The sequence below is a fragment of the Mustela nigripes genome, chromosome 2 (genome assembly GCF_022355385.1).
Source record: "Mustela nigripes isolate SB6536 chromosome 2, MUSNIG.SB6536, whole genome shotgun sequence".
Lineage (NCBI taxonomy): Eukaryota > Metazoa > Chordata > Mammalia > Carnivora > Mustelidae > Mustela > Mustela nigripes.
Genome location: NC_081558.1, coordinates 137,111,384 through 137,134,921, shown reverse-complemented (window position 1 = coordinate 137,134,921; position 23,538 = coordinate 137,111,384). Strand labels below are relative to the sequence as shown.

At 37.4% G+C, this 23,538-nt stretch overlaps 1 protein-coding gene across 6 annotated transcripts in view; it reads right to left on the bottom strand.

Moving 5' to 3' along the window:
• VEPH1 (ventricular zone expressed PH domain containing 1) overlaps positions 1-23,538 on the bottom strand; it is a 250,115-nt gene that overhangs the window by 90,946 nt on the left and 135,631 nt on the right. For all 6 annotated transcript variants that reach the window (XM_059391671.1, XM_059391670.1, XM_059391669.1 and 3 more), the window contains 2 exons: positions 17,552-17,761; positions 14,680-15,077 (listed from right to left, as the gene is read on the bottom strand). In XM_059391671.1, the coding sequence (XP_059247654.1) occupies positions 14,680-15,077; positions 17,552-17,761 (608 nt within the window). The remainder of the gene's footprint in view (positions 1-14,679; positions 15,078-17,551; positions 17,762-23,538) is intronic.

Genomic DNA, 23,538 nt, shown 5'->3' with positions numbered 1-23,538 from the left:
AGAGATGTAGGAATGTCCTAACTGTCTACAATTACTGGAAAAGAGAGCTTTAAAAAAAAATATTTTCAAGATCCTTTTTAAGGAAGTTAGAAAAAAAAATCAGGTAGATTCAGTAGAGAAAAGATGGTCCAAAGTACAATTACATCATTTCCTATTAAAAGGAATGAGGGCCAATGGGATTAATCTATAAATATTAATGAGAGGTAAGTTCACATGTAGATACTTGTCTTAACCCACTTTTCAATGTTTTGGGTTTAAGAAAGAAAATTTTGCCTCTAGCATGCTTTTGCTTAATTTAAATTCTCTGCATATTTTAAGGGAAATATACTCTGTATGTTTCTAATTCATTTATACAAGTTTACTAATAATCATTGAAGACATATTTGATCCCCAAGATATTTTGAAGCTATTAAAACTACTAGTTCCATGAGAAACTAAATTCCATGTTCATAAAAAGTCAGAAGGTCAAACACACTACAAATTAACACATATACCATGGAGTAGAATTTTCTGGCTTATAAGCCTATTCATCCTTTTTTTAACCCTATATCCTGTGAAAAAAATCAAAGGACAACTGGAAACACAAATTCAATAAATAGTCCAGATATCTGAGCCCTGAAACCTTGAGTGTTCTTGAGAAGAATAGTCATCTCCTTAATTAAGAGGTGATTATTAAATGAAGAATCAGTTAATTAAATAACAAATTCACTATAAGGAATAAAATTATTTTCCCTATGGGATCCCTATGGGATCCACTGGAATTTCTCATTCCTGCACTAACAATGCTTCTTAAACTTTAATGTGCATTTGAATCACTTAAGGAATCTTGTTAAACTTTAGAAACTCTGAATTTCTAACAAGTACCCCAGCAATGTCAATGTAGCTAGTTCATGGACCACACTTTGAGAAACAAAGGTCTGTTGCAGGGGTTTGTAACCATCACTGATATTTCAGCCTGGATAATACTTTATTTTGGCAGGGGTCTGTCTTGTCCATTGTAGAATGGTTAACCTCATCTCTGGCATCTACCCACTACATGACAGTAGCACCTGCTTCACTCCTTCACTCATGACAATGAAAAATGTCCCCAGACATTGTTACCAAAAGTCCCAAAGCTAGGGATAAAATTGCTTCCAGTTGAAGAACCAGTACTCTTTTTATGTTTAGTGGTTAAATGTTGCATAATATAAAAACCTCTTTTAATGAAATAGCTTCAGTGAATACAACATCATTAATCAAATGAATAAACAACTTTCTTTCTTTTTTTTTTTCCCTCTAAGCAATTATAATACTTCTATTTATGGACACTCTATATTTTTCACTGGTTTTATTTCCTTCCTTACTGGCTACTAGGGTGCTCAAAAGTAAATTTGCAAACTGCATTTAGCAATTGTGAAAAAACTCCACAACTAAATGTACAGATGAAGCCACATCAAAAAGGGTAGGAAGGGCAAGGACCTAAGGACTTGGTGGGACTCTAAATCCTACAGGTCTGTAACTGAAGGGAGAGAGCCACAGACATGGAGAAGCTCAGGAAAGAGAATGACACACAGGGGATCCTAAAATGGGAAGAGAAATTCTCATAGCACTTGTTTTGTAATCAGAGGTGTTGAATTTTGTGAGTATTTACAACTAGTGGTACTTAAAGCCTGAATTTTGTGAGTATTTACAAATAGTGGTACTTAAAGCCTTAAAATTCAACAGGCTCAGTTCTGAGGGAGCCCAAAGGGTAATAGAAAGCTGAGTCCCTTTCCTTAAAAAGATAACACAACAAACTGCCCATGATGATACAGCTTGGAAGCAGCAGTTTGAAAGGCATCTGGGATTTATAGGGGGGAGTGTTAGTTACTAATATCAGAGTTCACTAAGGGACTTCTCCAGAACAAAAAAGATGGCCGGTACTATTTCCTTCCCTCACCCCTCATCATAAACACAGAGCCACTTGTGGGAACCAGCACATCACCTGTATTCACTGCTTAACTTGCTTATACCACACCCCTCTCCAGCCAGACCTGCCTCAGTCCCAGTTCCAGAGTTCCCCCCTCCCCTCAAGACCCACAGAAACCTTGCCAACACTGTCTCCTGACCTTCCACTAAGGACATGTGCATTTGTTAAAACTGCACCTCCTTCCCATGCATGTTTTGTGGAGTGGCCCTGGCTGGTCTGAACTCCATTGTGGATGCGTGGATGCACATTCCCTGTGGAGGAGGACCAGTGCCAACTAATTAAAAGTTCATATCCTGCCCACCACTTTTTTTTTATTTTAAGATTTTATTTATCTATTTGACAGACAGAGATCACAAGAGATGCAGGTGGGGGTGGGGGGGAGCAGACTCCCTGCTGAGCAAAGAGCCAAATGTGGAGTTCAATCCCAGGACCCTGGGATCATAACCTGAGCCCAAGTCAGAGGCTTAACACACTGAACCATCCAGGCAGCCCTGCCCACCACTTTTTTTCTTTTCTGCCCGCCACTTTAAATGGCAAGAGACTTTCTTAACTTTTTTAACTTCAAGAGTAAGCTGAGTTTCAAACACACAGAAACAGACAGAGAGAGGCAAAATGAAGAGACAGAAGAATATGCCACAAATGAAAGAAGAGGACAAAACCACAGGAAGAGACCTAAGCAAAATGGATATAGGTAAAATGCCCAATAGAGAATTTAAAATAACGATCATAAACATACTCACTGGACTTGAGAAAAGAGTGGAGGACATCAGCTAGACACTTAACACAGAGATAAAAAAGAGCCAACAGAGATGAAGAACATAATAAATGAAATTAATAATAGACTTGATGGAGTAAACAAGATGGAAGAAGAAGAACAAATTAATGATCTAGAAGACAGAGTCATTGAAAGTAATCAAGTTGATCAAATGAGAGAAAAAAAGAATTATGTGAAATGAGAATAAATTTAGGGAACTCAGTAGCTCCATCAAGTGTAATAACTTGAATTATAAGGATCATAGAAAGAGAAGAGAAAGAAAAGAGGCCAGAACATTTATTTGAAGAAATAATAGCTGAGAATTTCCCAAATTTGGGGAAGGAAACAGATTTACAAATCTAGGAGGCACTGAAATTCCCCCAGTAAATTCTACCAAAGGAGGTCCTTTAATCCACAATAATCAAAATGTTAAAAGTAGCGATAGAGAAAAAAATTCTAAAAACAGCAAGAGAAAAGAAGATAGTCACATACAAGGGGAACCTCATAGGCCTATTAGCAGATTTTTCAGCAGAAAATTTGTAAACCAGTGGCATGATATATTCAATGTGTTGAAAAGGAAAAATCTATAGCCAAGAATATACTATCCAGCAAAGCTATCATTCAGAATAGAAATAGAAATAAACAGTTTCTCAGACTAACAAAAAAATAAGAAGTTCATGACCACTAAATCAGGCCTACAAGAAATATTAAAGGTGATTCTGAGTGAAAAGGAAAGACCATAAGTGAGAGAATGAAAATAAGAACCAAAAAGGAAATAAAAATAAACATGTTTGTAAAAAAAAAAAAAAAATCAGTCAAGGTATTCACAAAATAAAAGGATATAAAATATGACACCATATGCCTCAAATATGAGAGGGAGAGGAGTAAAGGATGGTTTGGGGGGCAACTGGGTGGCTCAGTTGGTTAAGTGACCCACTCTTGATTTGGGCTCAGGTCATGAGCTTGGGTCACGAGATCAAGTCCTGTATCAGGCTCCACACTGGGCATAGAAACTTCTTGGAATTCTCTCTCCCACTGCCTTCCCTGTCACTACTCACTTTCTCTCTCACTAAAGAAGAAAAGAATAGGTTTGAACTTAAACAATAATGAACTTAATATAGACTGCTATATCCAGAAGATGTTATATACAAACCTAATAGTAACTACAAATAAAAAAAAAATAACAGACATACAAAGAATAGACAAAAGAATCCAAGTATTTTGCTAAAAACAACAACAAAAACAAAAACCCAGCAACCATGAAAGAGAGAAAGAGAAGAAAGGATCAGAGAAAAACTACAAAAACAACCATAAAATAAATAAGAAAATGGTAATAAGTGCATTCCTATCAATTTACTTTGAATATAAATGGACTACACACTCTAATCAAAAGACATAGAGTGATAGAGTGGATAAAGAAATAAGACCCAGATGGCTAGTGATGATGAACATTTTTTCATGTGTCTGATAGCCATTTGTATGTCTTCATTGGAGAAGTGTCTGTTCATATCTTCTGCCCATTTTTTGATATGATTATCTGTTTTGTGTGTGTTGAGTTTGAGAAGTTCTTTATAGATCCTGGATATCAACCTTTTCTCTGTACTGTCATTTGAAAATATCTTCTCCCATTTCGGGGGTTGCCTCTTTGTTTTGTTGACTGTTTCCTTTGCTGTGCAGAAGTTTTTGATCTTGATGAAATCCCAAAAGTTCATTTTCGCTTTTGTTTCCTTTGCCTTTGGAGACATACCTTGAAAGAAGTTGCTGTGGCTGATAATGAAGAGGTTACTGCCTATGTTCTCCTCTAGGATTCTGATGGATTCCTGTCTCACATTGAGGTCTTTTATCCATTTCGAGTTTATCTTTGTGTACGGCATAAGAGAATGGTTGAGTTTCATTCTTCTACATACAGCTGTTCAATTTTCCCAGCACCATTTATTGAAGAGACTGTCTTTTTTCCACTGTATATTTTTTCCTGCTTTGTTGAAGATTATTTGACCATAGAGTTGAGGTTCCATATCTGTGCTTTCTACTCTGTTCCACTGGTCTATGTGTCTGTTTCTATGCCAGTACCATGGTGTCTTGGTGATCACAACTTTGTAGTAAAGCTTGAAATCAAGTAACATGATGCCACCAGTTTTATTTTTGTTTTTCAACATTTCCTTAGCAATTCAGTGTCTCTTCTGATTCCACACAAATTTTAGGATTATTTGCTCCAGATCTTTGAAAAATACTGGTGGAATTTTGATAGGAATGGCATTAGAAGTATAGATTTCTCTAGGCAGTATAGACATTTAAACAATGTTTATTCTTCCGATCCAAGAGCATGGAATGATCTTCCATCTTTTTGTGTCTTCTTCAATTTCTTTCATGAGTGTTCTGTAGTTCCTCAAGTACAGATCCTTTACCTCTTTGGTTAGGTTTATTCCCAGGTATCTTATGGTTCTTGGTGCTATAGTAAATGGAATCGATTCTCTAATTTCCCTTTCTGTATTTTCATTGTTAGTGTATAAGAAAGCCACTGATTTCTGTACATTGACTTTGTATCCTGCCATGTTACTGAGTTGCTGTAGGAGTTCTAGTAGTTTGGGGGTGGAGTCTTTTGGGTTTTCCATATAAAGAATCATGTCATCTGCGAAGAGAGAGAGTTTGACTTCTTCATTGCCAATTTGGATACCTTCTATTTCTCTTCATTGTCTGATTGCTGTTGTTGGGACTTCTAATACTATGTTGAACAAGAGTGGTGAGAGTGCGCATCCTTGTCATGTTCCTGATCTCAACGGGAAGGCTGTGAGCTTTTTCTCATTGAGGATGATATTTGCTGTGAGTCTTTCATAGATAGGTTTTATGAAGTTCAGGAATGTTCCCTCTATCCCTATACTTTGAAGTGTTTTAATTAGGAACGGATGCTGGAGACTCACATTAAAACCACATTGAGATACCACCTTATACCAGTTAGAATGGCCAAAATTAGCAAGACAGGAAACAACGTGGGTTGGAGAGAATGTGGAGAAAGGGGAACCTTCTTACACTGTTGGTGGGAATGCAATTTGGTGCAGACACTTTGGAGAACATTGTGGAGATTCCTCAAGAAATTAAAAATGGAGCTTCCCTATGACCCTGCAATTGCACTTCTGGGTATTTACCCCAAGGATACAGATGTAGTGAAAAGAAGGGCCACCTGTACCCCAATGTTTATAGCAACAATGGCCACAGTCGCCAACCTGTGGAAAGAACCAAGATGCCCTTCAACGGACGAATGGACAAGGAAGATGTGTCCATATACACTATGGAATATTATGCCTCCATCAGAAAGGATGAATACCCAATTTTTGTAGTGACATGGACAGGACTGGAAGAGATTATGCTGAGTCAAATAAGTCAAGCAGAGAGAGTCAATTATCATATGGTTTCACTTATTTGTGGAGCATAACAAATAACATGGAGGACATAGGGAGATGGAGAGGAGAAGGGAGTTGAGGGAAATTGGAGGGGGAGATGAACCATGAGAGACGATGGACTCTGAAAAACAATCTGAGGGTTTTGAAGGGGCAGGGGGTGGGAGGTTGGGGGAGCCAGGTGGTGGGTATTAAGGAGGGCATGTATTGCATGGAGCACTGGGTGTGATGCAAAAACAATGAATTCTGTTACACTGAAAAGAAATAAAAAAATAAAATAAAAGTTCCTTCAAAAAAAAAAGAAAAGAAAAAAGACCCATCTATAGAGAGTTACTTCACACCTAAAGACACATGCAGATTGAAAGTGGAGGGTTAAGGAAATATTTATATGCAAATGGAAGTGACAAGAAAGCCAAAGTAGAAATACCTATATCAAAACAAAAACAAGGGGCACCTGAGTGACTCAGTGGGTTAAAGCCTCTGCTTTTGGCTCAGGTCATGGTCTTAGGGTCCTGGAATCAAGCCCCGCATCAGGCTCTCTGCTCAGCAGGGAGCCTGCTTCCACCTCTCTGTCTCTTTGCCTGCCTCTCTGCCTACTTGTGATCTCTGTCTGTCAAATAAATAAACAAAATCTTCAAAACAAAAACAAAAACAAAAAAACCCCAGACTTTAAAACAAAAACTGCAACAAAAAACAAAGAAGGACACTATATATTCATAGGGAACATTCCAATAAGAAGATATAATAATTGTAAATATTTATGCACCCAACATGGGAGCACCCAAATACAAAAAAGCAGCTAATAACAAATATAAAATATGTCATCGATAGTAATACAATAGTAGTAGGGGACTTTAACATTCCATGTACATCAATGGACAGGTCATCCAACAGCAAATCAACAAGAAAACAGTGACTTTGAATGACACGTTGGACCAGAGGGATCTAACAGATATATTCAGAACATTCCATCCTAAAGCAGCAGAATACACATTCTTTTCAAGGCACAGGAAACATTTTCCACAATAGATCACATATTAGTCCACAAAACAAGTCTAACAAATTCAAGAAGACTGAAATCATTCCACGCATCTTTTCTGACCACAACACTGTGAAACTAGAAATCAAGGACAAGAAAAATCTGGAAAGAACACAAATACATGGAGGTTAAATAACATGCTCCTAAATGATGAATGGGTCAAAAAAGAATTCAATAAGAAAATTAAAAAATATATATGGAGACAAAAGAAAATGATAACACAACCATCCAAAATCTCTAGGTGCCACAAAAGTGGTTCCAAGAGGGAAGTTTATAGCAATAAAGGCCTACCTCAAGAAGCAAGAAAAATCTCAAATGAGCAACCTAATCTTATACCTTAAAGGAGCTAGGAAAAAGAAGAACAAATAAAACCCAAAACCAGTAGAAGGAAGGAAATGATGAATATTAAAGTAGAAATAAATGATATAGAAACTAAGAATAAATAAATAAATAAATAAATAAAACAGATCAATGAAACCAGGAGCTGGTTCTTTGAAAAGATCAACAGAATTGATAAACTTTTAGCCAGACTCATCAGAGAGAGAGAGAAAGAGCCAACTCCAATAAACAAAATCACAAATGAAAAAGGAAAATAACAACCAATACCTCAGAAATACAAATAACTGAAAAGAATATCATGAAAAGCTATATGCCAAAGAACTAGGCCACTTAGAATAAATGGATAAGTTCCTAGGAAAGTACAGCCTACCAAACAAAAGCAGGAAGAAATAGAACATTTGAACAGACTGATTACCAGCAAGGAGATTGAATCAGTAATAAAAAAAACAAAAATAAAAACAAAAATAATCTCCCAACAAACAAAAGCCTAGGACCAGACCACTTCATAGGTAAAGTTTACCAAATATTTAAAGAGGAATATATATTCTTCTGAAACTATTCTAAGAAATATAAGAAGGAGGAAAATTTCTAAATTCATTTCAGGAGGTCCTTATCACCCTGATTCCAAAATCAGATAAAGACACCACAAAAAAGAGAACTGTAGGCAAACATCACTCATGAACATAGATGCAAAAATTCTCAACAACATACTAGCACACTGAAATCAACAATACATTTTAAAAAATTATTCACCATGATCAAGTGGGATTTATTCCTGCTATGCAAGGGTGACTTAATATTTATAAATCAATCAATATGATATATCACATTAATAAGAGGCTGGATAAAAACCATACAATCACTTCAGTAGATGTAGAAAAACACTTGACAAAGTACAATATCCATTTATTGTAAAAGCCCTCAACAAAGTAAGTTTAGAGTGAACATACTTTGAAATAATAAAGGCTACCTATGAAAAACCTGAAGTCAACATCATATCCAATGGGAAAAACTGAGAGCTTTCCCCCTAAGATCAGGAATAATATAAGGATGTCTACTCTCACCGTTTTTATTCAATATGCTACTGGAAGTCCTAGAGACCAGACAACAAAAAGAAATAAAAGTCACCCAAATTGGTAAGAAATTTTGCAGTCGACACAATATTACATATCAAAAACCCAAAATATTCCACCAAAACCCCACTAGAACTGATAAATGAATTCAGTATAGTTGGAGGATATAAAATCAAGGTGCAGAAATCTGTTGCATTTCTCTACACCAATAATACAGCAACAGAAGGAGAAATTAAGAAAACAACCCCATTTACAATTGCGCTAAAAATAACAAGATACCTAGGAATAAACCTAACCAAAGAGGTGAAAGACCTATACTCTGAAAACCATAAAACGTTGATGAAAGAAATCAAAGATGACACTAAGAAATGGAAAGGCATTCCATGCTCATGGATTAGGAAAACAAATATGTTAAAAAGTCTATACTACCCAAAATAATCTATACATTTAATGCAATCCCTATCAAAATACCAACAGCATTTTTCACAGAACTAAAAGAAACAATACTAAACTTGGTGTGGAGCCACAAAAGACTTTGAAAAGGCAAAGCAATTCTGAAAGAGGAAAGCAAAGCTGAGGTATCACAATTCCAGATTTCAAGCCCTATTACAAAGCTGTAATCATCATAAACAGTATGGTAGTGGCACAAAAATAGACACATAGATCAATAGAACTGAATAGAAAACCCAGAAATAAACCCACAATTACATGGTCAATTAATCTTTGGCAAAGTAGGAAAGAATATCCAATGGGAAAAAGACAGTCTCTTCAACAAATGGTGTTGGGAAAACTGGACAGCTACGTGGAAAACAATGAAATGGGACCACTTTCTTACACCATACACAAAAATACACTCAAAATGGATTAAAGACCTAAATGTGGGGCCTGAAGCCATAAAAATCCTAGAATATAGGAACTAATGTTTCAGACATCAGCTGAAGCAACATTTCTCTAGATATGTCTCCTGAGGCAAGGGAAACAAAATCAAAAATTTATTTTGACTACATCAAAATTTATTTTGACTACAACAAAATAAAAATCTTCTGCACAGTCAAGGAAACAATCAAAAGTAAAAGACACCTTACTGAATGGAAGAAGATATTTACAAATGACATATCTGATAAAAGGTTAGAATAAAAATATATAAATATATAACTCAACATCCCAAAAACAAATAATCCAATTTAAAAATGGACAGAAGAGGGGCACCTGGGTGGCTCAGTGGGTTAAAGCCTCTGCCTTCGGCTCAGGACATGATCCCAGGGTCCTGGGATTGAGCCCTGCATCAGGCTCTCTGCTCAGCAGGGAGCCTGCTTCCTTCTCTGCCTGCCTCTCTGCCTACTTGTGATCTCTGTCTGTCAAATAAATAAATAAAAATTTTTTAAAAGTTTAAAAAAAAATGGACAGAAGACATGAAGACATGTTTCCAAAGAAGACATCCAGATGGCCAATAGACACATGAAAAGATGCTCAATATCCCTCATTATCCGGCAAAATGTGAATCAAAACTACATGAGATATCACCTCAGATCCTGTTGGAATGGCTAAAATAAAAAACCCAGGAAACAAATATTGGCAAGGAGATGGAGAAAAAGGAAACCTCTTGCATTGTTGGTGGGAATGCAAACTGGTGCAGCCACTGCGGAAAAATGTCAGAGGTTCCTCAAAATATTAAAGACAGGGGCACCTGGGTGGCTCAGTGGGTTAAGCTGCTGCCTTCGGCTCAGGTCATGATTTCAGGGTCCTGGAATCAAGCCCCACATTGGGCTCTCTGCTCAGCGGAGAGCCTGCTCCCCCCCCCTCTCTCTGCCTGCCTCTCTGCCTACTTGTGATCTCTCTCTCTCTTTCTCTCTCTCTGTCAAATAAATTAACAAATGAAATCTTAAAAAAAAAAAAAATGTTAAAGACAGAGGCTCCTGGGTGGCTCGGTGGGTTAAGCCACTGCCTTCGGCTCAGGTCATGATCTCAGGGTCCTGGGATTGAGCCTGAATCGGGCTCTTTGCTCAGCAGGGAGCCTGCTTCCTCTTCTCTCTCTGCCTGCCTCTCTGCCTACCTATGATCTCTCTCTCTGTCAAATTAAAAAAAAAAAAAATGTTAAAGACAACACTACCCTATGACTGAGCAGTGGTGCTACTGTGCATTTACCCCAAAATACAAAAATGTTGATTAAAAGTGATAAATGCATCCCTATGACTATAGGAGTGTTATTTACAATAGCCAAATTATGGAAGCAGCTTAAATGTTCCTTAGTCAATGAATGGAGAAGTGGTATATATATATATATTTACCACTGTATACAGTGGTAAATATATATATATATATATTCCACTGTATATATATAGTGGAATACTATTCAGCCACAAAAAGAATGAAGTCTTGCCATTTGCCATGACATGGATGGAACTACAGTGTATATTGCTAAGCAGATTAAGTCAGTCAGAGAAAGACAGATTCCATACAATTTCACTCATATGTGGAATTAAAAAACAAAACACACGTGCAAAGGAACGAGAGAGAAAGAGGGAGAGGAGAAAAAACAAGAAACAGACTCTTAACTATGGAGAACAGACTGATGGTTACCAGGGAGGAGGCGGGTGGGGGGATGGGTGAAATAGGTGATGGGGATTTAGGAGTATAATTGTGATGAGTACAGGGTGATATATGTAAGTGCTGAATCATTATGTTGCATACCTGAAACTAATATAACGCTGTATGTTAACTATATTGGAATTAAAATAGAAAAAAATGTAAAAATAAATATCCTCAAGGATAAATGATCCTAATTCCGTGACTAAACCACTCCATTTTAAAAAAGAAAGACCCTTTCTCCAGAACCACTCCATGAATGAATGTTACATCACCCTCCAGATTAGACCAACCAAGGAGAGAGAGGTAAGGACTGGATTGCCTTTCCTCCTTGGTTGTCCCAGCATGCGGTTGGACTTGACTACATGCAAAATTTCAATTAAAAAATTATTTTGTGATTAATTATGAAACAGCACCTGCTTCTTGGTATTTATAATGAACTTTTATTTTTGTATATTCTCATATCTGTTCAAGTTGAAAAATCACCTTCTGTCAGTCTATTAGAGAAAGGACGACATTACTAGCTTTAAAATTAGCTTTCTGCAAGTCAGACTTGCTGATATGCTCTACAGATGGGATGTATTTTCACCCAATCAGGGAATACTTCAAAGCACACCAAAGCCACATTGATGGGTTCTTGTAAGCTTTTATATCATCCTTTATACAACACCGGTGATGGGCCAGATTTTCAAGGATTTATTTCAATATCATGCGTTTTTGGATTTTTTTTTTTTTTAGCCTTAAATCATTTTTGTTCACATAAAGGAATTCTAGTGATTCGGATATTTAAAATGCCCTTTAGCTGATGAACTAAATTCCTTCAGTCTTGCATGTAAATATAATCAGGCAGTGATGTCAGACAATTACTCTAACTATGAATACCTGACTTTCCAGAGTTGGCTAACCTGCACCCACATCAGAGGCCTCGAGGGCTCAGGAGAGAATCACTGACTTGGGAATAACAGGCTCTTTCATAGCTGAAATGACACTGCTGACCTAACCTCAGGAAGACTGGGGGTTTGACAATTTTTCCAGACACGATGATAGATTTGTGCTGCTGTATTTAGACCCCATTGCCTGCCCCCTCTCTGATTAACAGCATGCAATATCAGGATGGTTGACTGAGGATAAGAATGGCATTTGTGACCTTGATTCACCTCATACTGAATTCTGCTGGACTCTGACTTGTGAGGTTCCTGTTCTTTCAACACAGTTTATTACTACAGTATTAGGTTGAACCTTACGAGAGTGATGTTTTTATAGGCCAAAGTAAGGGAGTCAGATGTCAGTATTGGTTTTTTTTCATACGATTCAAAACGATACCAAAAGAACTTCTTTAAAGTGTTGTTTTATCATTTTTCTTATGGTATACACATTATGACATCAGTCTAAAATTATTCTTACTACATTGTTGTTGTTGTTTCCTGATGGCTATTTGTCTTTTTAACTCTAAATGTTGTGGAAGTGGTTTTTTGTTTCTTGATTACTTTGCATAATTCAGCAAGAAAGGCCAAATGTGCCTTTTTTACACCAAAAACACATAACACAGTTTCTAAGCCTGAATCTTTCTTCAATAAAATTTTAAGGATAGAAATGTGATACTGTTGAGCTGAGTGATCTCGTGACAGCAAGCAAAACTGTGTCAGCCAGATGACTGCTGGCATTCTCCGAATGGTTTACGCAATCTCGGGAATAATAACAACACGTCCCCTGCAGTCAGCATGAGTCCTTTCTCACTGGATGTATTTATAGTGAGTCATATAAATCTTTAATCCCTCCCACATATCTCTGTGCAAGAAATTTTCCAGGAAATTACAAAAATGTGAACAAATTCCAAAATGTCAACTTAAAAAGAATGTATACTCAAAAAATATATATATAAATATATTATAAATATATATATATATATATGTATATATATATATATATATGCATGCGCCATTCCCAGTAGGGAACATCAAAAGAAAATACCTGTTGATTTTTGTTTGTTTTTAGGAAAGATGATGGATTCAGTCAATATTTTGGAAAAAAAAATCCAAGTCACTCTCAAACTCCCAAAATAATTCAAGGCAATAAGAAATAGCATGAATTTTTGACAACTAGATGCTTCAAGTAACTGCAGGACTTCCACACATTTTCACAAGATTAAAACTCACCACACAGCACAGCTTCAACGCTTTAAGCTAAACTTAAAAAACAGAACCATTCTAGCAGATGCAAATATGTCTGACTTTACATTTGCTACAGACTTCCTCTCTTAAGCTGGGCAATTCATTTAACCTCTTTTACATTATATTCTTCAACCTGTGCTTTAAATACACAGAGTATTAGTGAAATGCAAAACTGTGCAGAGTTTGTGTTGAGTTTTATTGATTTTAGTTATTCCTAAGTCTTGCTATACTTAACTATCCAACACTCATATTAAGTATCTGTGCCTCAAACCCATCATCTCTTCCAGGAACAGGGCACAAAAACTCAAGAAGTATGAGAAAATTTAGTAGTCAAATAATTTTTTTTAAAGAATTTATTTATTTATTTGACAGAGAGAGATCACAAGTAGGCAGAGAGGCAGGCAGAGAGAGAGAGAGAGAGAGAGGAGGAAGCAGGCTCCCTGCTGAGCAGAGAGCCCGATGCGGGACTTGATCCCAGGACCCTGAGATCATGACCTGAGCCGAAGGCAGCGGCTTAACCCACTGAGCCACCCAGGTGCCCAAAACAAATAATATTTTTAAAAAATGAAAATGAATGCAAAAAGTTCATGATGAAACAAGAGATCAAAATTATAAATGGAAACATGATCAATATTACCTCTTGATCCTTTAGCCTCTGCTCCAGTATGGCTTGGCAAGACATACTGATCCTGTCTTTGCTTAAAATGTTACTGAGGTTTTTTTGGCACCTCCTTAAATTGTGCACCTGAGGGAAGTCCCGTTTCCTGGCATCTTTTTCTTTGTTCTCTGATTTCTGACTAGCTCACACTCTCACTGGTTCCTGACAGATATCATCTCCTGACTATGATTTTTCTCCAAGAGGCCAAAGATTGTGTCACTTTGGGTCACAGCCAAATCCCACACAAAGGTGAATTTTTAGCACAGTACCTGGCACACAGTAGCTCCTTCATACATGCTGCTAAATGATTGGGAGAAAAAGCTCTTGAAGCTCCTTGCTGTGTCTAGCTTCCTTGCATGCTTACGTGGTTGGGAAAATGTCTCTGACTGGACCTCTACCCCAGAGCCTATTTTAGTGAACATGGACCCTTCCAGGAGTTTCCTAAACACTGGGGACAGAGAACCAGGAACAATAGATTTTGAGGTTTGAATAAAATTGGAGTCGGTGAACTTCAGTGCACCTAAGTAGATTCAAATAGAAATAAAAAAGATGATTGACCTTATTGGTGGGAAAAGCAATTAAAATATTGTGAGGTTGTTTTCAAACTATCTGTTTTGCAAAAAAAATCCAGGGTATGGTAATTTTTATGATTTAAGACTTTCCCCCACCCAGGGGTGTCTGAAATTTCTCACATTTAGGGTGTTCAGAGCACATACCTTCAATAGTACACTGATCGGGGACTGGAATCTTCTTTCCGATTTCCATAGCATATGCTTTTACTTTACTGAAGTTTTCCTTTAAGTGCAAGTAGAGCTTATCTTGGTATTCTACAGGACTTGCAGTTGTTTCTGGAGTTTCTTCCTGGCAGTTTTCTTTAACTGTTTCTGGCAAATTCTCTGATTCTGTATGCATAATACTTGAGTGTGAAACTGAAGAATTTCCCAGCTGTGATCTGTCAGAGTTTGTCTTAAAGGGCAACTTATCATTTCCTTGGCGAAGTGGTTCTGTTTCTGAAAGAAAGAAGCTAGTTGGCTTATCTTCACTCTCTACTACTTCCTCATCATCTGAACTCTCGTTCTTCGTTAGTGCTGTGTGCAAAGCCAAACTCTTTGACCTACAATACAAAAAGCCAAGACAGGTAAAGAAGCTGAGCTAGAACTCACTGAGAAGGAAAATAAAGGATAATAACAGTTGGGAAAAATGACTTCCTCTAGAGTGTGAAACTGAGAATTGGTGCTATTAACAGATTTGATAAAAACATAGATCAGCAACAAGTTACATAGTAAGCCAAATCTTTGAAGATCCAGGCTACCTCCAAAAACAGACATTAAAAAGTCAATTTCATGGCAAAACTAACTGGAAAATAGTAGACTTACATACTTATATTCTTTTTTCCCTACATTTGCTTCTGCTTTTTCATCAGAAAACAAGAGAGGCTTTTGACAGTCATTCTCAAAATAGCACATCTATAGGGGCGCCTGGGTGGCTCAGTCAGTTAAGTGTCTGTCGTCGGTTCAGGTCACGATCCCAGGGTGTTGGGATCGATCCCCACATCACACTCCCCGCTCGGTGTAATGCCTGCTTCTCCTTTTCCCTTTGGATGCTTCTCTGCCTATTTGTGCTCTCTCTTGCTCTCTGATAAACAAACAAATAAATGTCTATACTGCCTAGAGCAATATATACTTTTAATGCCATTCTGATCAAAATTCCACCGGTATTCTTCAAAGAGCTGAAGCAAATAATTCTAAAATTTGTATGGAATCAGAAGAGACCCTGAGTCGCTAAGGAAATGTTGAAAAACAAAAATAAAGCTAGGGGCATCACGTTACCTGATTTCAAGCTTTATTACAAAGCTGTGATCACCAAGACAGCATGGTACTGGCATAAAAACAGATGCATAGACCAGTGGAACAGAGTAGAGAGCCCATATATGGACCCTCAACTCTATGGTCAATTAATCTTCAACAAAACAGGGAAAAATATACAGTGGAAAAAAGACAGTCTCTTCAATAAATGGTGCTGGGAAAACTGGGCAGCTATATGTAGAAGAATGAAACTCGACCATTCTCTTACACTGTACACAAAGATAAACTCAAAATGGATAAAAGACCTCAATGTGAGACAGGAATCCATCGGAATCCTAGAGGAGAACATAGGCAGTAATCTCTTCGATATCAGCCACAGCAACTTCTTTCAAGATATGTCTCCAAAGGCAAAGGAAACAAAAGCGAAAATAAACTTTTGGGACTTCATCAAGATCAAAAGCTTATGCACAGCAAAAGAAACAGTCAAAAAAACAAAGAGGCAACCCACGGAATGGGAGAAGATATTTGCAAATGACAGTACAGACAAAAGGTTGATATCCAGGATCTATAATGAACTCCTCAAACTCAACACACACGAAACAGGCAAACATATCAAAAAATGGGCAGAAGATATGAACAGACACTTCTCCAATCAAGACATACAAATGGCTATCAGACACATGAAAAAATGTTCATCATCATTAGCCCTCAGGGAGATTCAAATTAAAACCACATTGAGATATCACCTCACACCAGTTAGAATGGCCAAAATTAACAAAACAGGAAACAACATGTGTTGGAGAGGATGTGGAGAAAGGGGAACCCTCTTACACTGTTGGTGGGAATGCAAGTTGGTGCAGCCACTTTGGAGAACAGTGTGGAGATAAGAAATTAAAAATAGACCTTCCCTATGACCCTGCAATTGCACTCCTGGGTATTTACCCCAAGGATACAGATGTCATGAAAAGAAGGGCCATCTGTACCCCAATGTTTATAGCAGCAATGGCCACGGTCGCCAAACTATGGAAAGAACCAAGATGCCCTTCAACGGACGAACGGATAAGGAAGATGTGGTCCATATACACTATGGAGTATTATGCCTCCATCAGAAAGGATGAATACGCAACTTTTGTAGCAACATGGACGGGACTGGAAGAGATTATGCTGAGTGAAATAAGTCAAGCAGAGAGAGTCAATTATCATATGGTCTCACTTATTTGTGGAGCATAACAAATATCATGGAGGACAAGGGGTGTTAGAGAGGAGAAGGTAGTTGGGGTAAATTGGAAGGGGAGGTGAATCATGAGAGACTATGGACTCTGAAAAACAATCTGAGGGGTTTGAAGTGGCAGGGGTTGGGAGGTTGAGGTACCAGGTGGTGGGTATTATAGAGGGCACAGATTGCATGGAGCACTGGGTGTGGTGAAAAAATAATGAATACTGTTTTTCTGAAAATAAATAAATTGAAACAATTTTAAAAAATAATAAGAAATAAATAAAATCTTTAAAAGACCTATATAGCACATCTACATTTAAAGTATTTTTAAAAAATAAGCCGTAGATTTGTTTTCCATCTGTATTCTCCTTTTAATAATAATAAAAAATAAAGTAAGCATCTTTGGATAACGGAAGCATGGTGAATGCCATTTCATTTATGAAAAGATGGGACGCTGAGTGCTATAGGTGAACGATATTTAAAAACCACCCCATAACAGTGTGATGACATAATTTCTAGCAAACATGAAGTGCATACTTTAAAAAACCAGTCAAGCAAAGCTTATACCTGTTAAATCTAATGTCCTTTCTTTCTTCCTTAGAAAATTGGCCCAAACTGTATCTTCTGATAGAGCTGGGAGTATTGCTCTCAGCATTTATTTTGTCTTCAAAAGCCTGTATTTTAAATTGCAGCTTTTCATGGTCTTCATTTTCAGCCAAAGTGAGCTTGATTTTTTCCAGCTTCTCAGGGATTTCAACCTCAGTGCTTGTTTTTTTCCTAAAGGAATAAAAACCATTGCATTAAATGATGGTCACATATACTGTCAAGACAGTGCTACTCTCTATTTAACTGCTTCTTATTCAAAATGGAAAAATTTACCAGATGTATTTTTGATTAGTCACCTAGCAAATTTTATTGAGTAACTACAATGGACATAGGGATTTTTTTTTTAAGATTTTTTTTTTAAGTAATTTCTACACCCAACATGGGGCTTGAACTCATAACCCCAAGATAAAAAGCCACATGCGCTACACACTGACTTTGTTATCACCCTTTTTTTTTTTTAAAGAAAATTATATTTGTTCCAGTTTCTGTCATATACATTGTTTCTATGGTAGGAAATGTGCTCATTATAGTCACCATCTCTGCCAGCCCATCACTGGGGTCTCCCATGTACCTTTTTCTAGCCCATCTCTTCTTTATGGATGCCTGCTATTCCTCTATAAATACGCCCAAACCGATTATAGATTTATTCTATAAAAGACCATTCTATTCAATGGGTGTATGATTTAAATCTTTGGAGAACATTTCTTTGGAGCTGCTGAGGTCATCCTACTTAGTGTGATGGCCTACCACCGTTATGGGGCCATTTGCAAGCCCTTGCATTATACAACCATCATGAACTGACAGATGTGTGGCCTGCTAGTGGGAGCGGTGTAGGTGGGAGACTTTTTTTATGCAACCACACAGATCCTCTTCAGCTTCTGATTAGCCGTAACATTACACATCACTCTAGGTATGATCTGAACCCATTGCTCAATCTTGCCTGCACTGATACTCACACTCTAGGGCTCTTTGTTGCAGCCAATAGTGAATTGATCTGTGTGCTAAACTTCCTTCTCTTTAAAAAAAATTTTTTTTTTATTTGAGTATAGTTGAAACACCATGTTACATTAGATTCAGGTGAATAATGGACATAGATCTTCAAAATTGTTCCTATAGCTTCTTCTGCTAGAAGTGTATAAACATTGGTGTGTGTGTGCCAAATTCACATTAGAAGGAGTTTTTTAAGAATTCAGAGAATAAAAAGCAGTTTGTATGATTATCTACCCTATTTTTATCCAGTTCTACAAAAGCATATCTTTTGCATGAAATTAATGCCAGATATTTTTTAGAAAAATTTTAAGGGGTGATTTGTTTGTGCTGAAATTGATAGAACATTTCAAATGGACTGTATAAACTCATGGCATTGTTAATTTTATGGCAATCAGTGTGATTCTTTTATATTATGAAATAAGAAAAACCTTTCTATTGGGCCTCAATCCCAGGACCCTAGGATCATGACTTGAGCTAAAGGCAGATGCTTAACTGACTGAGTCACCCAGGCATTCCAAATTTTTATTAAACAATCACTATCAATATAATATGAGATTATTATTCTTTCTTTTTAAATATAAGGGTTAATAATCCCTAGAAATCCATTCATCAAGGTGGCTTAATAATTCTGTTGGTTTGTCTGTGTGCATTTACCTGGCTGTCCCTCTTTACTATTGTTTCCTAGAAGTTAACAAAAATGGTCTCAAACATACAAAACAATCCTGGCTTTTTCAAATATATGGCTATTTCCCCCTAAGGACCTGGAATAGTACATAGGTGAGAGTGAGAAAATACAATTCTGGTTTTTCTAATGGCACTGCTTTTTAGGAAAAATCAACATGAAAGTGCTGGTGACAGTTTTTTCCAATTACACTTCACCCGTTCTGGGCACTGGGAAATGTTGGTTGGCAGCTTTCCTGGCTTGCCCAGAGAGGAGTACTGGTTTCATGGGAGGGTTCATAGTCTTGGGCCCCTCAATTTTTAAAATTCCCATTAGTCCAGCCTGGGAACAGATGTAATTGGTGCTACTGGGAAAGCAAGTAGATCATCATTTAAGTAACCAGGATATTGTTTATTGTCTAATAAAATATTGCTGAGAAAAGTTAAATACACACTTATATAATTTTATAGGCTTCCTATAGTTTTGCATACATAATGCAAAATTTATTATCTATATCATGCTTCATTGAAATATACATGAGTAGATTTCAAGAATCAGTACATGGGAATAAAGGCTAATCGCGAACATGTTTTCCTTTATGATATATATGATACTGGCTGCCCACAACAGATGGGAGGTTTTGACATCTTCCAGCCAGATGATTCTAAAAGTTGAACTGTTACAAATGAAACGAAGATAGTACTATCACTGGATGTTATTTTACAAACCAGGATGATTATTAAGGTTATTTTTAAAAGATCCAATGGGACTTCTGGGGAAGATGATGGAGTAGGAAGATCCTAAGCTCACCTTGTCCCAAGGATACAGCTAGATAATACCCACATCAATGTAAATAACCCAAAAAATGACCTAAAGATTGGCAGAACAGAATCTCGACAGCTAAATGTAGAGAAAAGTCCACACTGAAGAGGATAGGAAGGGTAGAGACATGGCAGAGGCTAAATGGATCCATGGGACTGTCCAAGGAGGAAGGGAAGCCATGGGCATGAAGAGAAGGAACAGGCCCTCACAACAAGCACCCCGGGCTGGGAAACCCACACAAGTAAGATGAATCCCCATAACATTTGGTTTTGGAAACCACAGGGGACTAATTCTCTGAGTTCTTATGATAGGGGTTTAATACCTGGAACTTTAAAAATCAGCAGACTCCACTCTGGGAGAGCCAGAGGGACAGAGGAAACCAATTCCCTGCCCTTAAAGAGACAGCACAACAAATAGCTCTGTAGAGATACAGCCTAGAAGTAGCAATTTGAAAAATGTCTGGGGTACCTGGGAAGATTTATTTACTAATCTCAGAGAATGTGCTAAAGGAGCAGACATCTTTAAGAGACTTCTCCAGGGACAAAGGAACTGACAAGCACAATTTCCCTCTCCTGCTCCCCAGCCTAGATACATGAACACCTGTGGGAACCAGCACAGCATGACCACTCTCACCTAATTTGCTGGCAGCATGTCCCACCCCTGTGTTCTCCTGTAGACATGACCCCTTTAGTCCTGCTGCAGTTTTCTAAAGCAATTCAAGGTCCATTCCCACAACACTCCTGCATGAAGCATGTTAACACTGTAAGTTCCACCCCCACATTCTCCTGCAAAACCACCCCCAGTGGGTTGGGGGCAGGCATCTGGTCTGAATGCAGGCACTAACTACCAATAAACCTTCTCAAGGGACAACATAAGAAAGCACATTGCTAATCAGTTCTACTGCATCTCTGACAAATTCCTGGTCTGACACATCTCAAGACCAAGGCAGACCCAAACTGACCCAATAACAACACAGGTACCAATCACTGTCCACAATAGGCAAAGACAGATGGGGCTGAAAGCAAAAGTGGCTCAGCCAAAGAAATGGGACACATTCAACACACATAGGAGATACCCATGAAGTAACATATTCTGGTGAAGAAGGCACTTTGCCCTGCAGGGCACTACAGGATCTCTTCTTCATAAGGCCACTACTTTCAAGATCAAGAAATGCAGATAACTTTCCTAACACTTAGGAAGAGCCCAAACAGGAGGACCCGAGTGGCTCAGTCAGTTAAGTGTCCAACTCTTGGTTTTGGCTTAGGTTAAGGTCTCAGAGGGACATGGGATTAAGCCCTATGTTGGGGGTCCATGCTCAGCTGGGAGTCTGCTTGAAAGATTCTCTCACTCTGCCCCTTCCCCTATCAAATAAAGAAATCGTAAAAAAAAAAAAAATTAAAAAAGGAGCACAAATAGTTAGACAAAAGGAGACAGGGGAATATTGTCCCAATATTGGGCTATTGTCCCAATGAAGACCAGGACGAAGTCACAGGAAGAGAGCTAAATGAAATAGAGGTGAGTAATATGCCTGTTGGAGAACTGAAAGTAATACTCATAAAGGAAAAAAATAATAGAGGACCTCAGTGAAACCCTTAACAAAGAGATAGAAAACATAAGGAAAAACTAATCAGAGATGAAGAACTCAATAACTGAAAGTAAAAATACACTAGAGAGAATAAATAGTAGACTAGAAGAAGCAGAAGAACAGATCAGCATCCCAGAATACAGAGTAATAGAAAGCAATCAAGCTGAAGAGGAGAGAGCAGAAATAATAATAATAATAATAATAATAATAATAATAAAAAGAAGAAGAAGAAGACAATGACGACGATGACTTAAAGAACTCTTCAACACCATCAAGCACAGTTACATTTAAATATAGGGATACCAGAAGGAGAAAAGGGGGAAGAAATAATAGCTGAAAATTTCCCAGTCTGGGGAAGGAAACAGAAATCTGGAACAAATAGGCATAGACAACTCCCAACAAAATCAACCCAAGGAGTTCCACACAAAGACACTTAGTAACTTAAGTGGCAAAAAGTAGTGATGAAGAGAGAATTTTAAAAACAGCAAGGGGAAAGAAAACGTTACATACAAGGGAGTCTCTATAAGGTTATCAGCTGATTTTTCAGCAGAAACTTGAAAGACTAGAAGAGAGTGGTATAATATATTCAAAGTGTTAAAAGAAAAAAAACCTCTAATTAAGAATACTCTATCCACCAAAGCTATTGTTCAGAATAGAAGAAAGAGATATAAACTCATCACACAAACTGAGGGTTGTTGGGAGGTGGGGGTGTAGAGATAGGGTGGCTGGGTTATGGACAGTGGGGAGGGTATGTTCTATGGTGAGTGCTGTGAAATGTGCAAGCCTGATGATTCACAGACTTATACCCTTGGGGCAAATAATACATTATATGTTAATTTAAAGAAAGAAGAAAAAAAAATTGCTGGGAAAAAAAAAGGGGGAGAAGTAAAGAGTTTTTAAAAGTAAAAGAAATTCATAACCACTAAATCAGTCTGACAAGAAATGTTAAAGGGGACTCTTTGAGTGGAAAGAAAAGACATAAGTAGGTGTAAGAAAAGTAGGAAGCACAAAAGCAGTAAAATTCATCTTATCTATAAAAATCAGTCAAGCAACTCAAAAAATAAAAGGATATAAAATTTGTCACTGTATACCTAAAATGTGGGGATAAAGGAGTAAAAACTGGTTCAGATTTACAGGGTCATCAATTTAATTAAGTCCATTATATGCATAAGATATTATATACAGACCTAATGGTACGCACAAATCAAAAACCAGTAATAGATAAGCAATAACAACAAAAAAGGCAAGAAATGCAAGTGTATCACTAAAGAAAATCAGCAAGCCATGGGAGAGAAGAGCAAGAGAAGAAAGGAACAGAGAAAAACTGCAAAAACAACAAAAAAAAACAAATAACAAAATGGTAATAAATACATTCCTATCAATATTTACTTTGAATATAAATGGACTAAACACCCCAATCAAAAGACATAGAGTGACAGAGTGGATAAAGAAACAAGACCTATCCAAATGTTGCCTACAAGAGACTTATTTCACACCTAAAGACACATCTACAGATTGAATATGAAGGGATGGAAAATCAGTTATCATGCAAATAGAAGTTGAAAGAAAACCGGAGTAGCAATATTTACATAAAATAGACTTTAAAACAAAGACTGTAACAAGAGACAAAGAAACACACTATATAATCATAAAGGGAACAATACAACAAGAAGATATAACAGTTGTAAATAACAGCTGTAAATATGCACCCAATGTGGGAGCACCCAAATACAAAAAAGCAGCTCATAACAAATATAAATATGTCACTGATAATAATACAATCATTATTGGGGGCACCTGGGTGGATCAGTGGGTTAAGCCTCTGCCTTCGGCTCAGGTCATGATCTCAGTGTCCTGAGATCCAGGCCCGCATCAGGCTTTCTGCTCAGC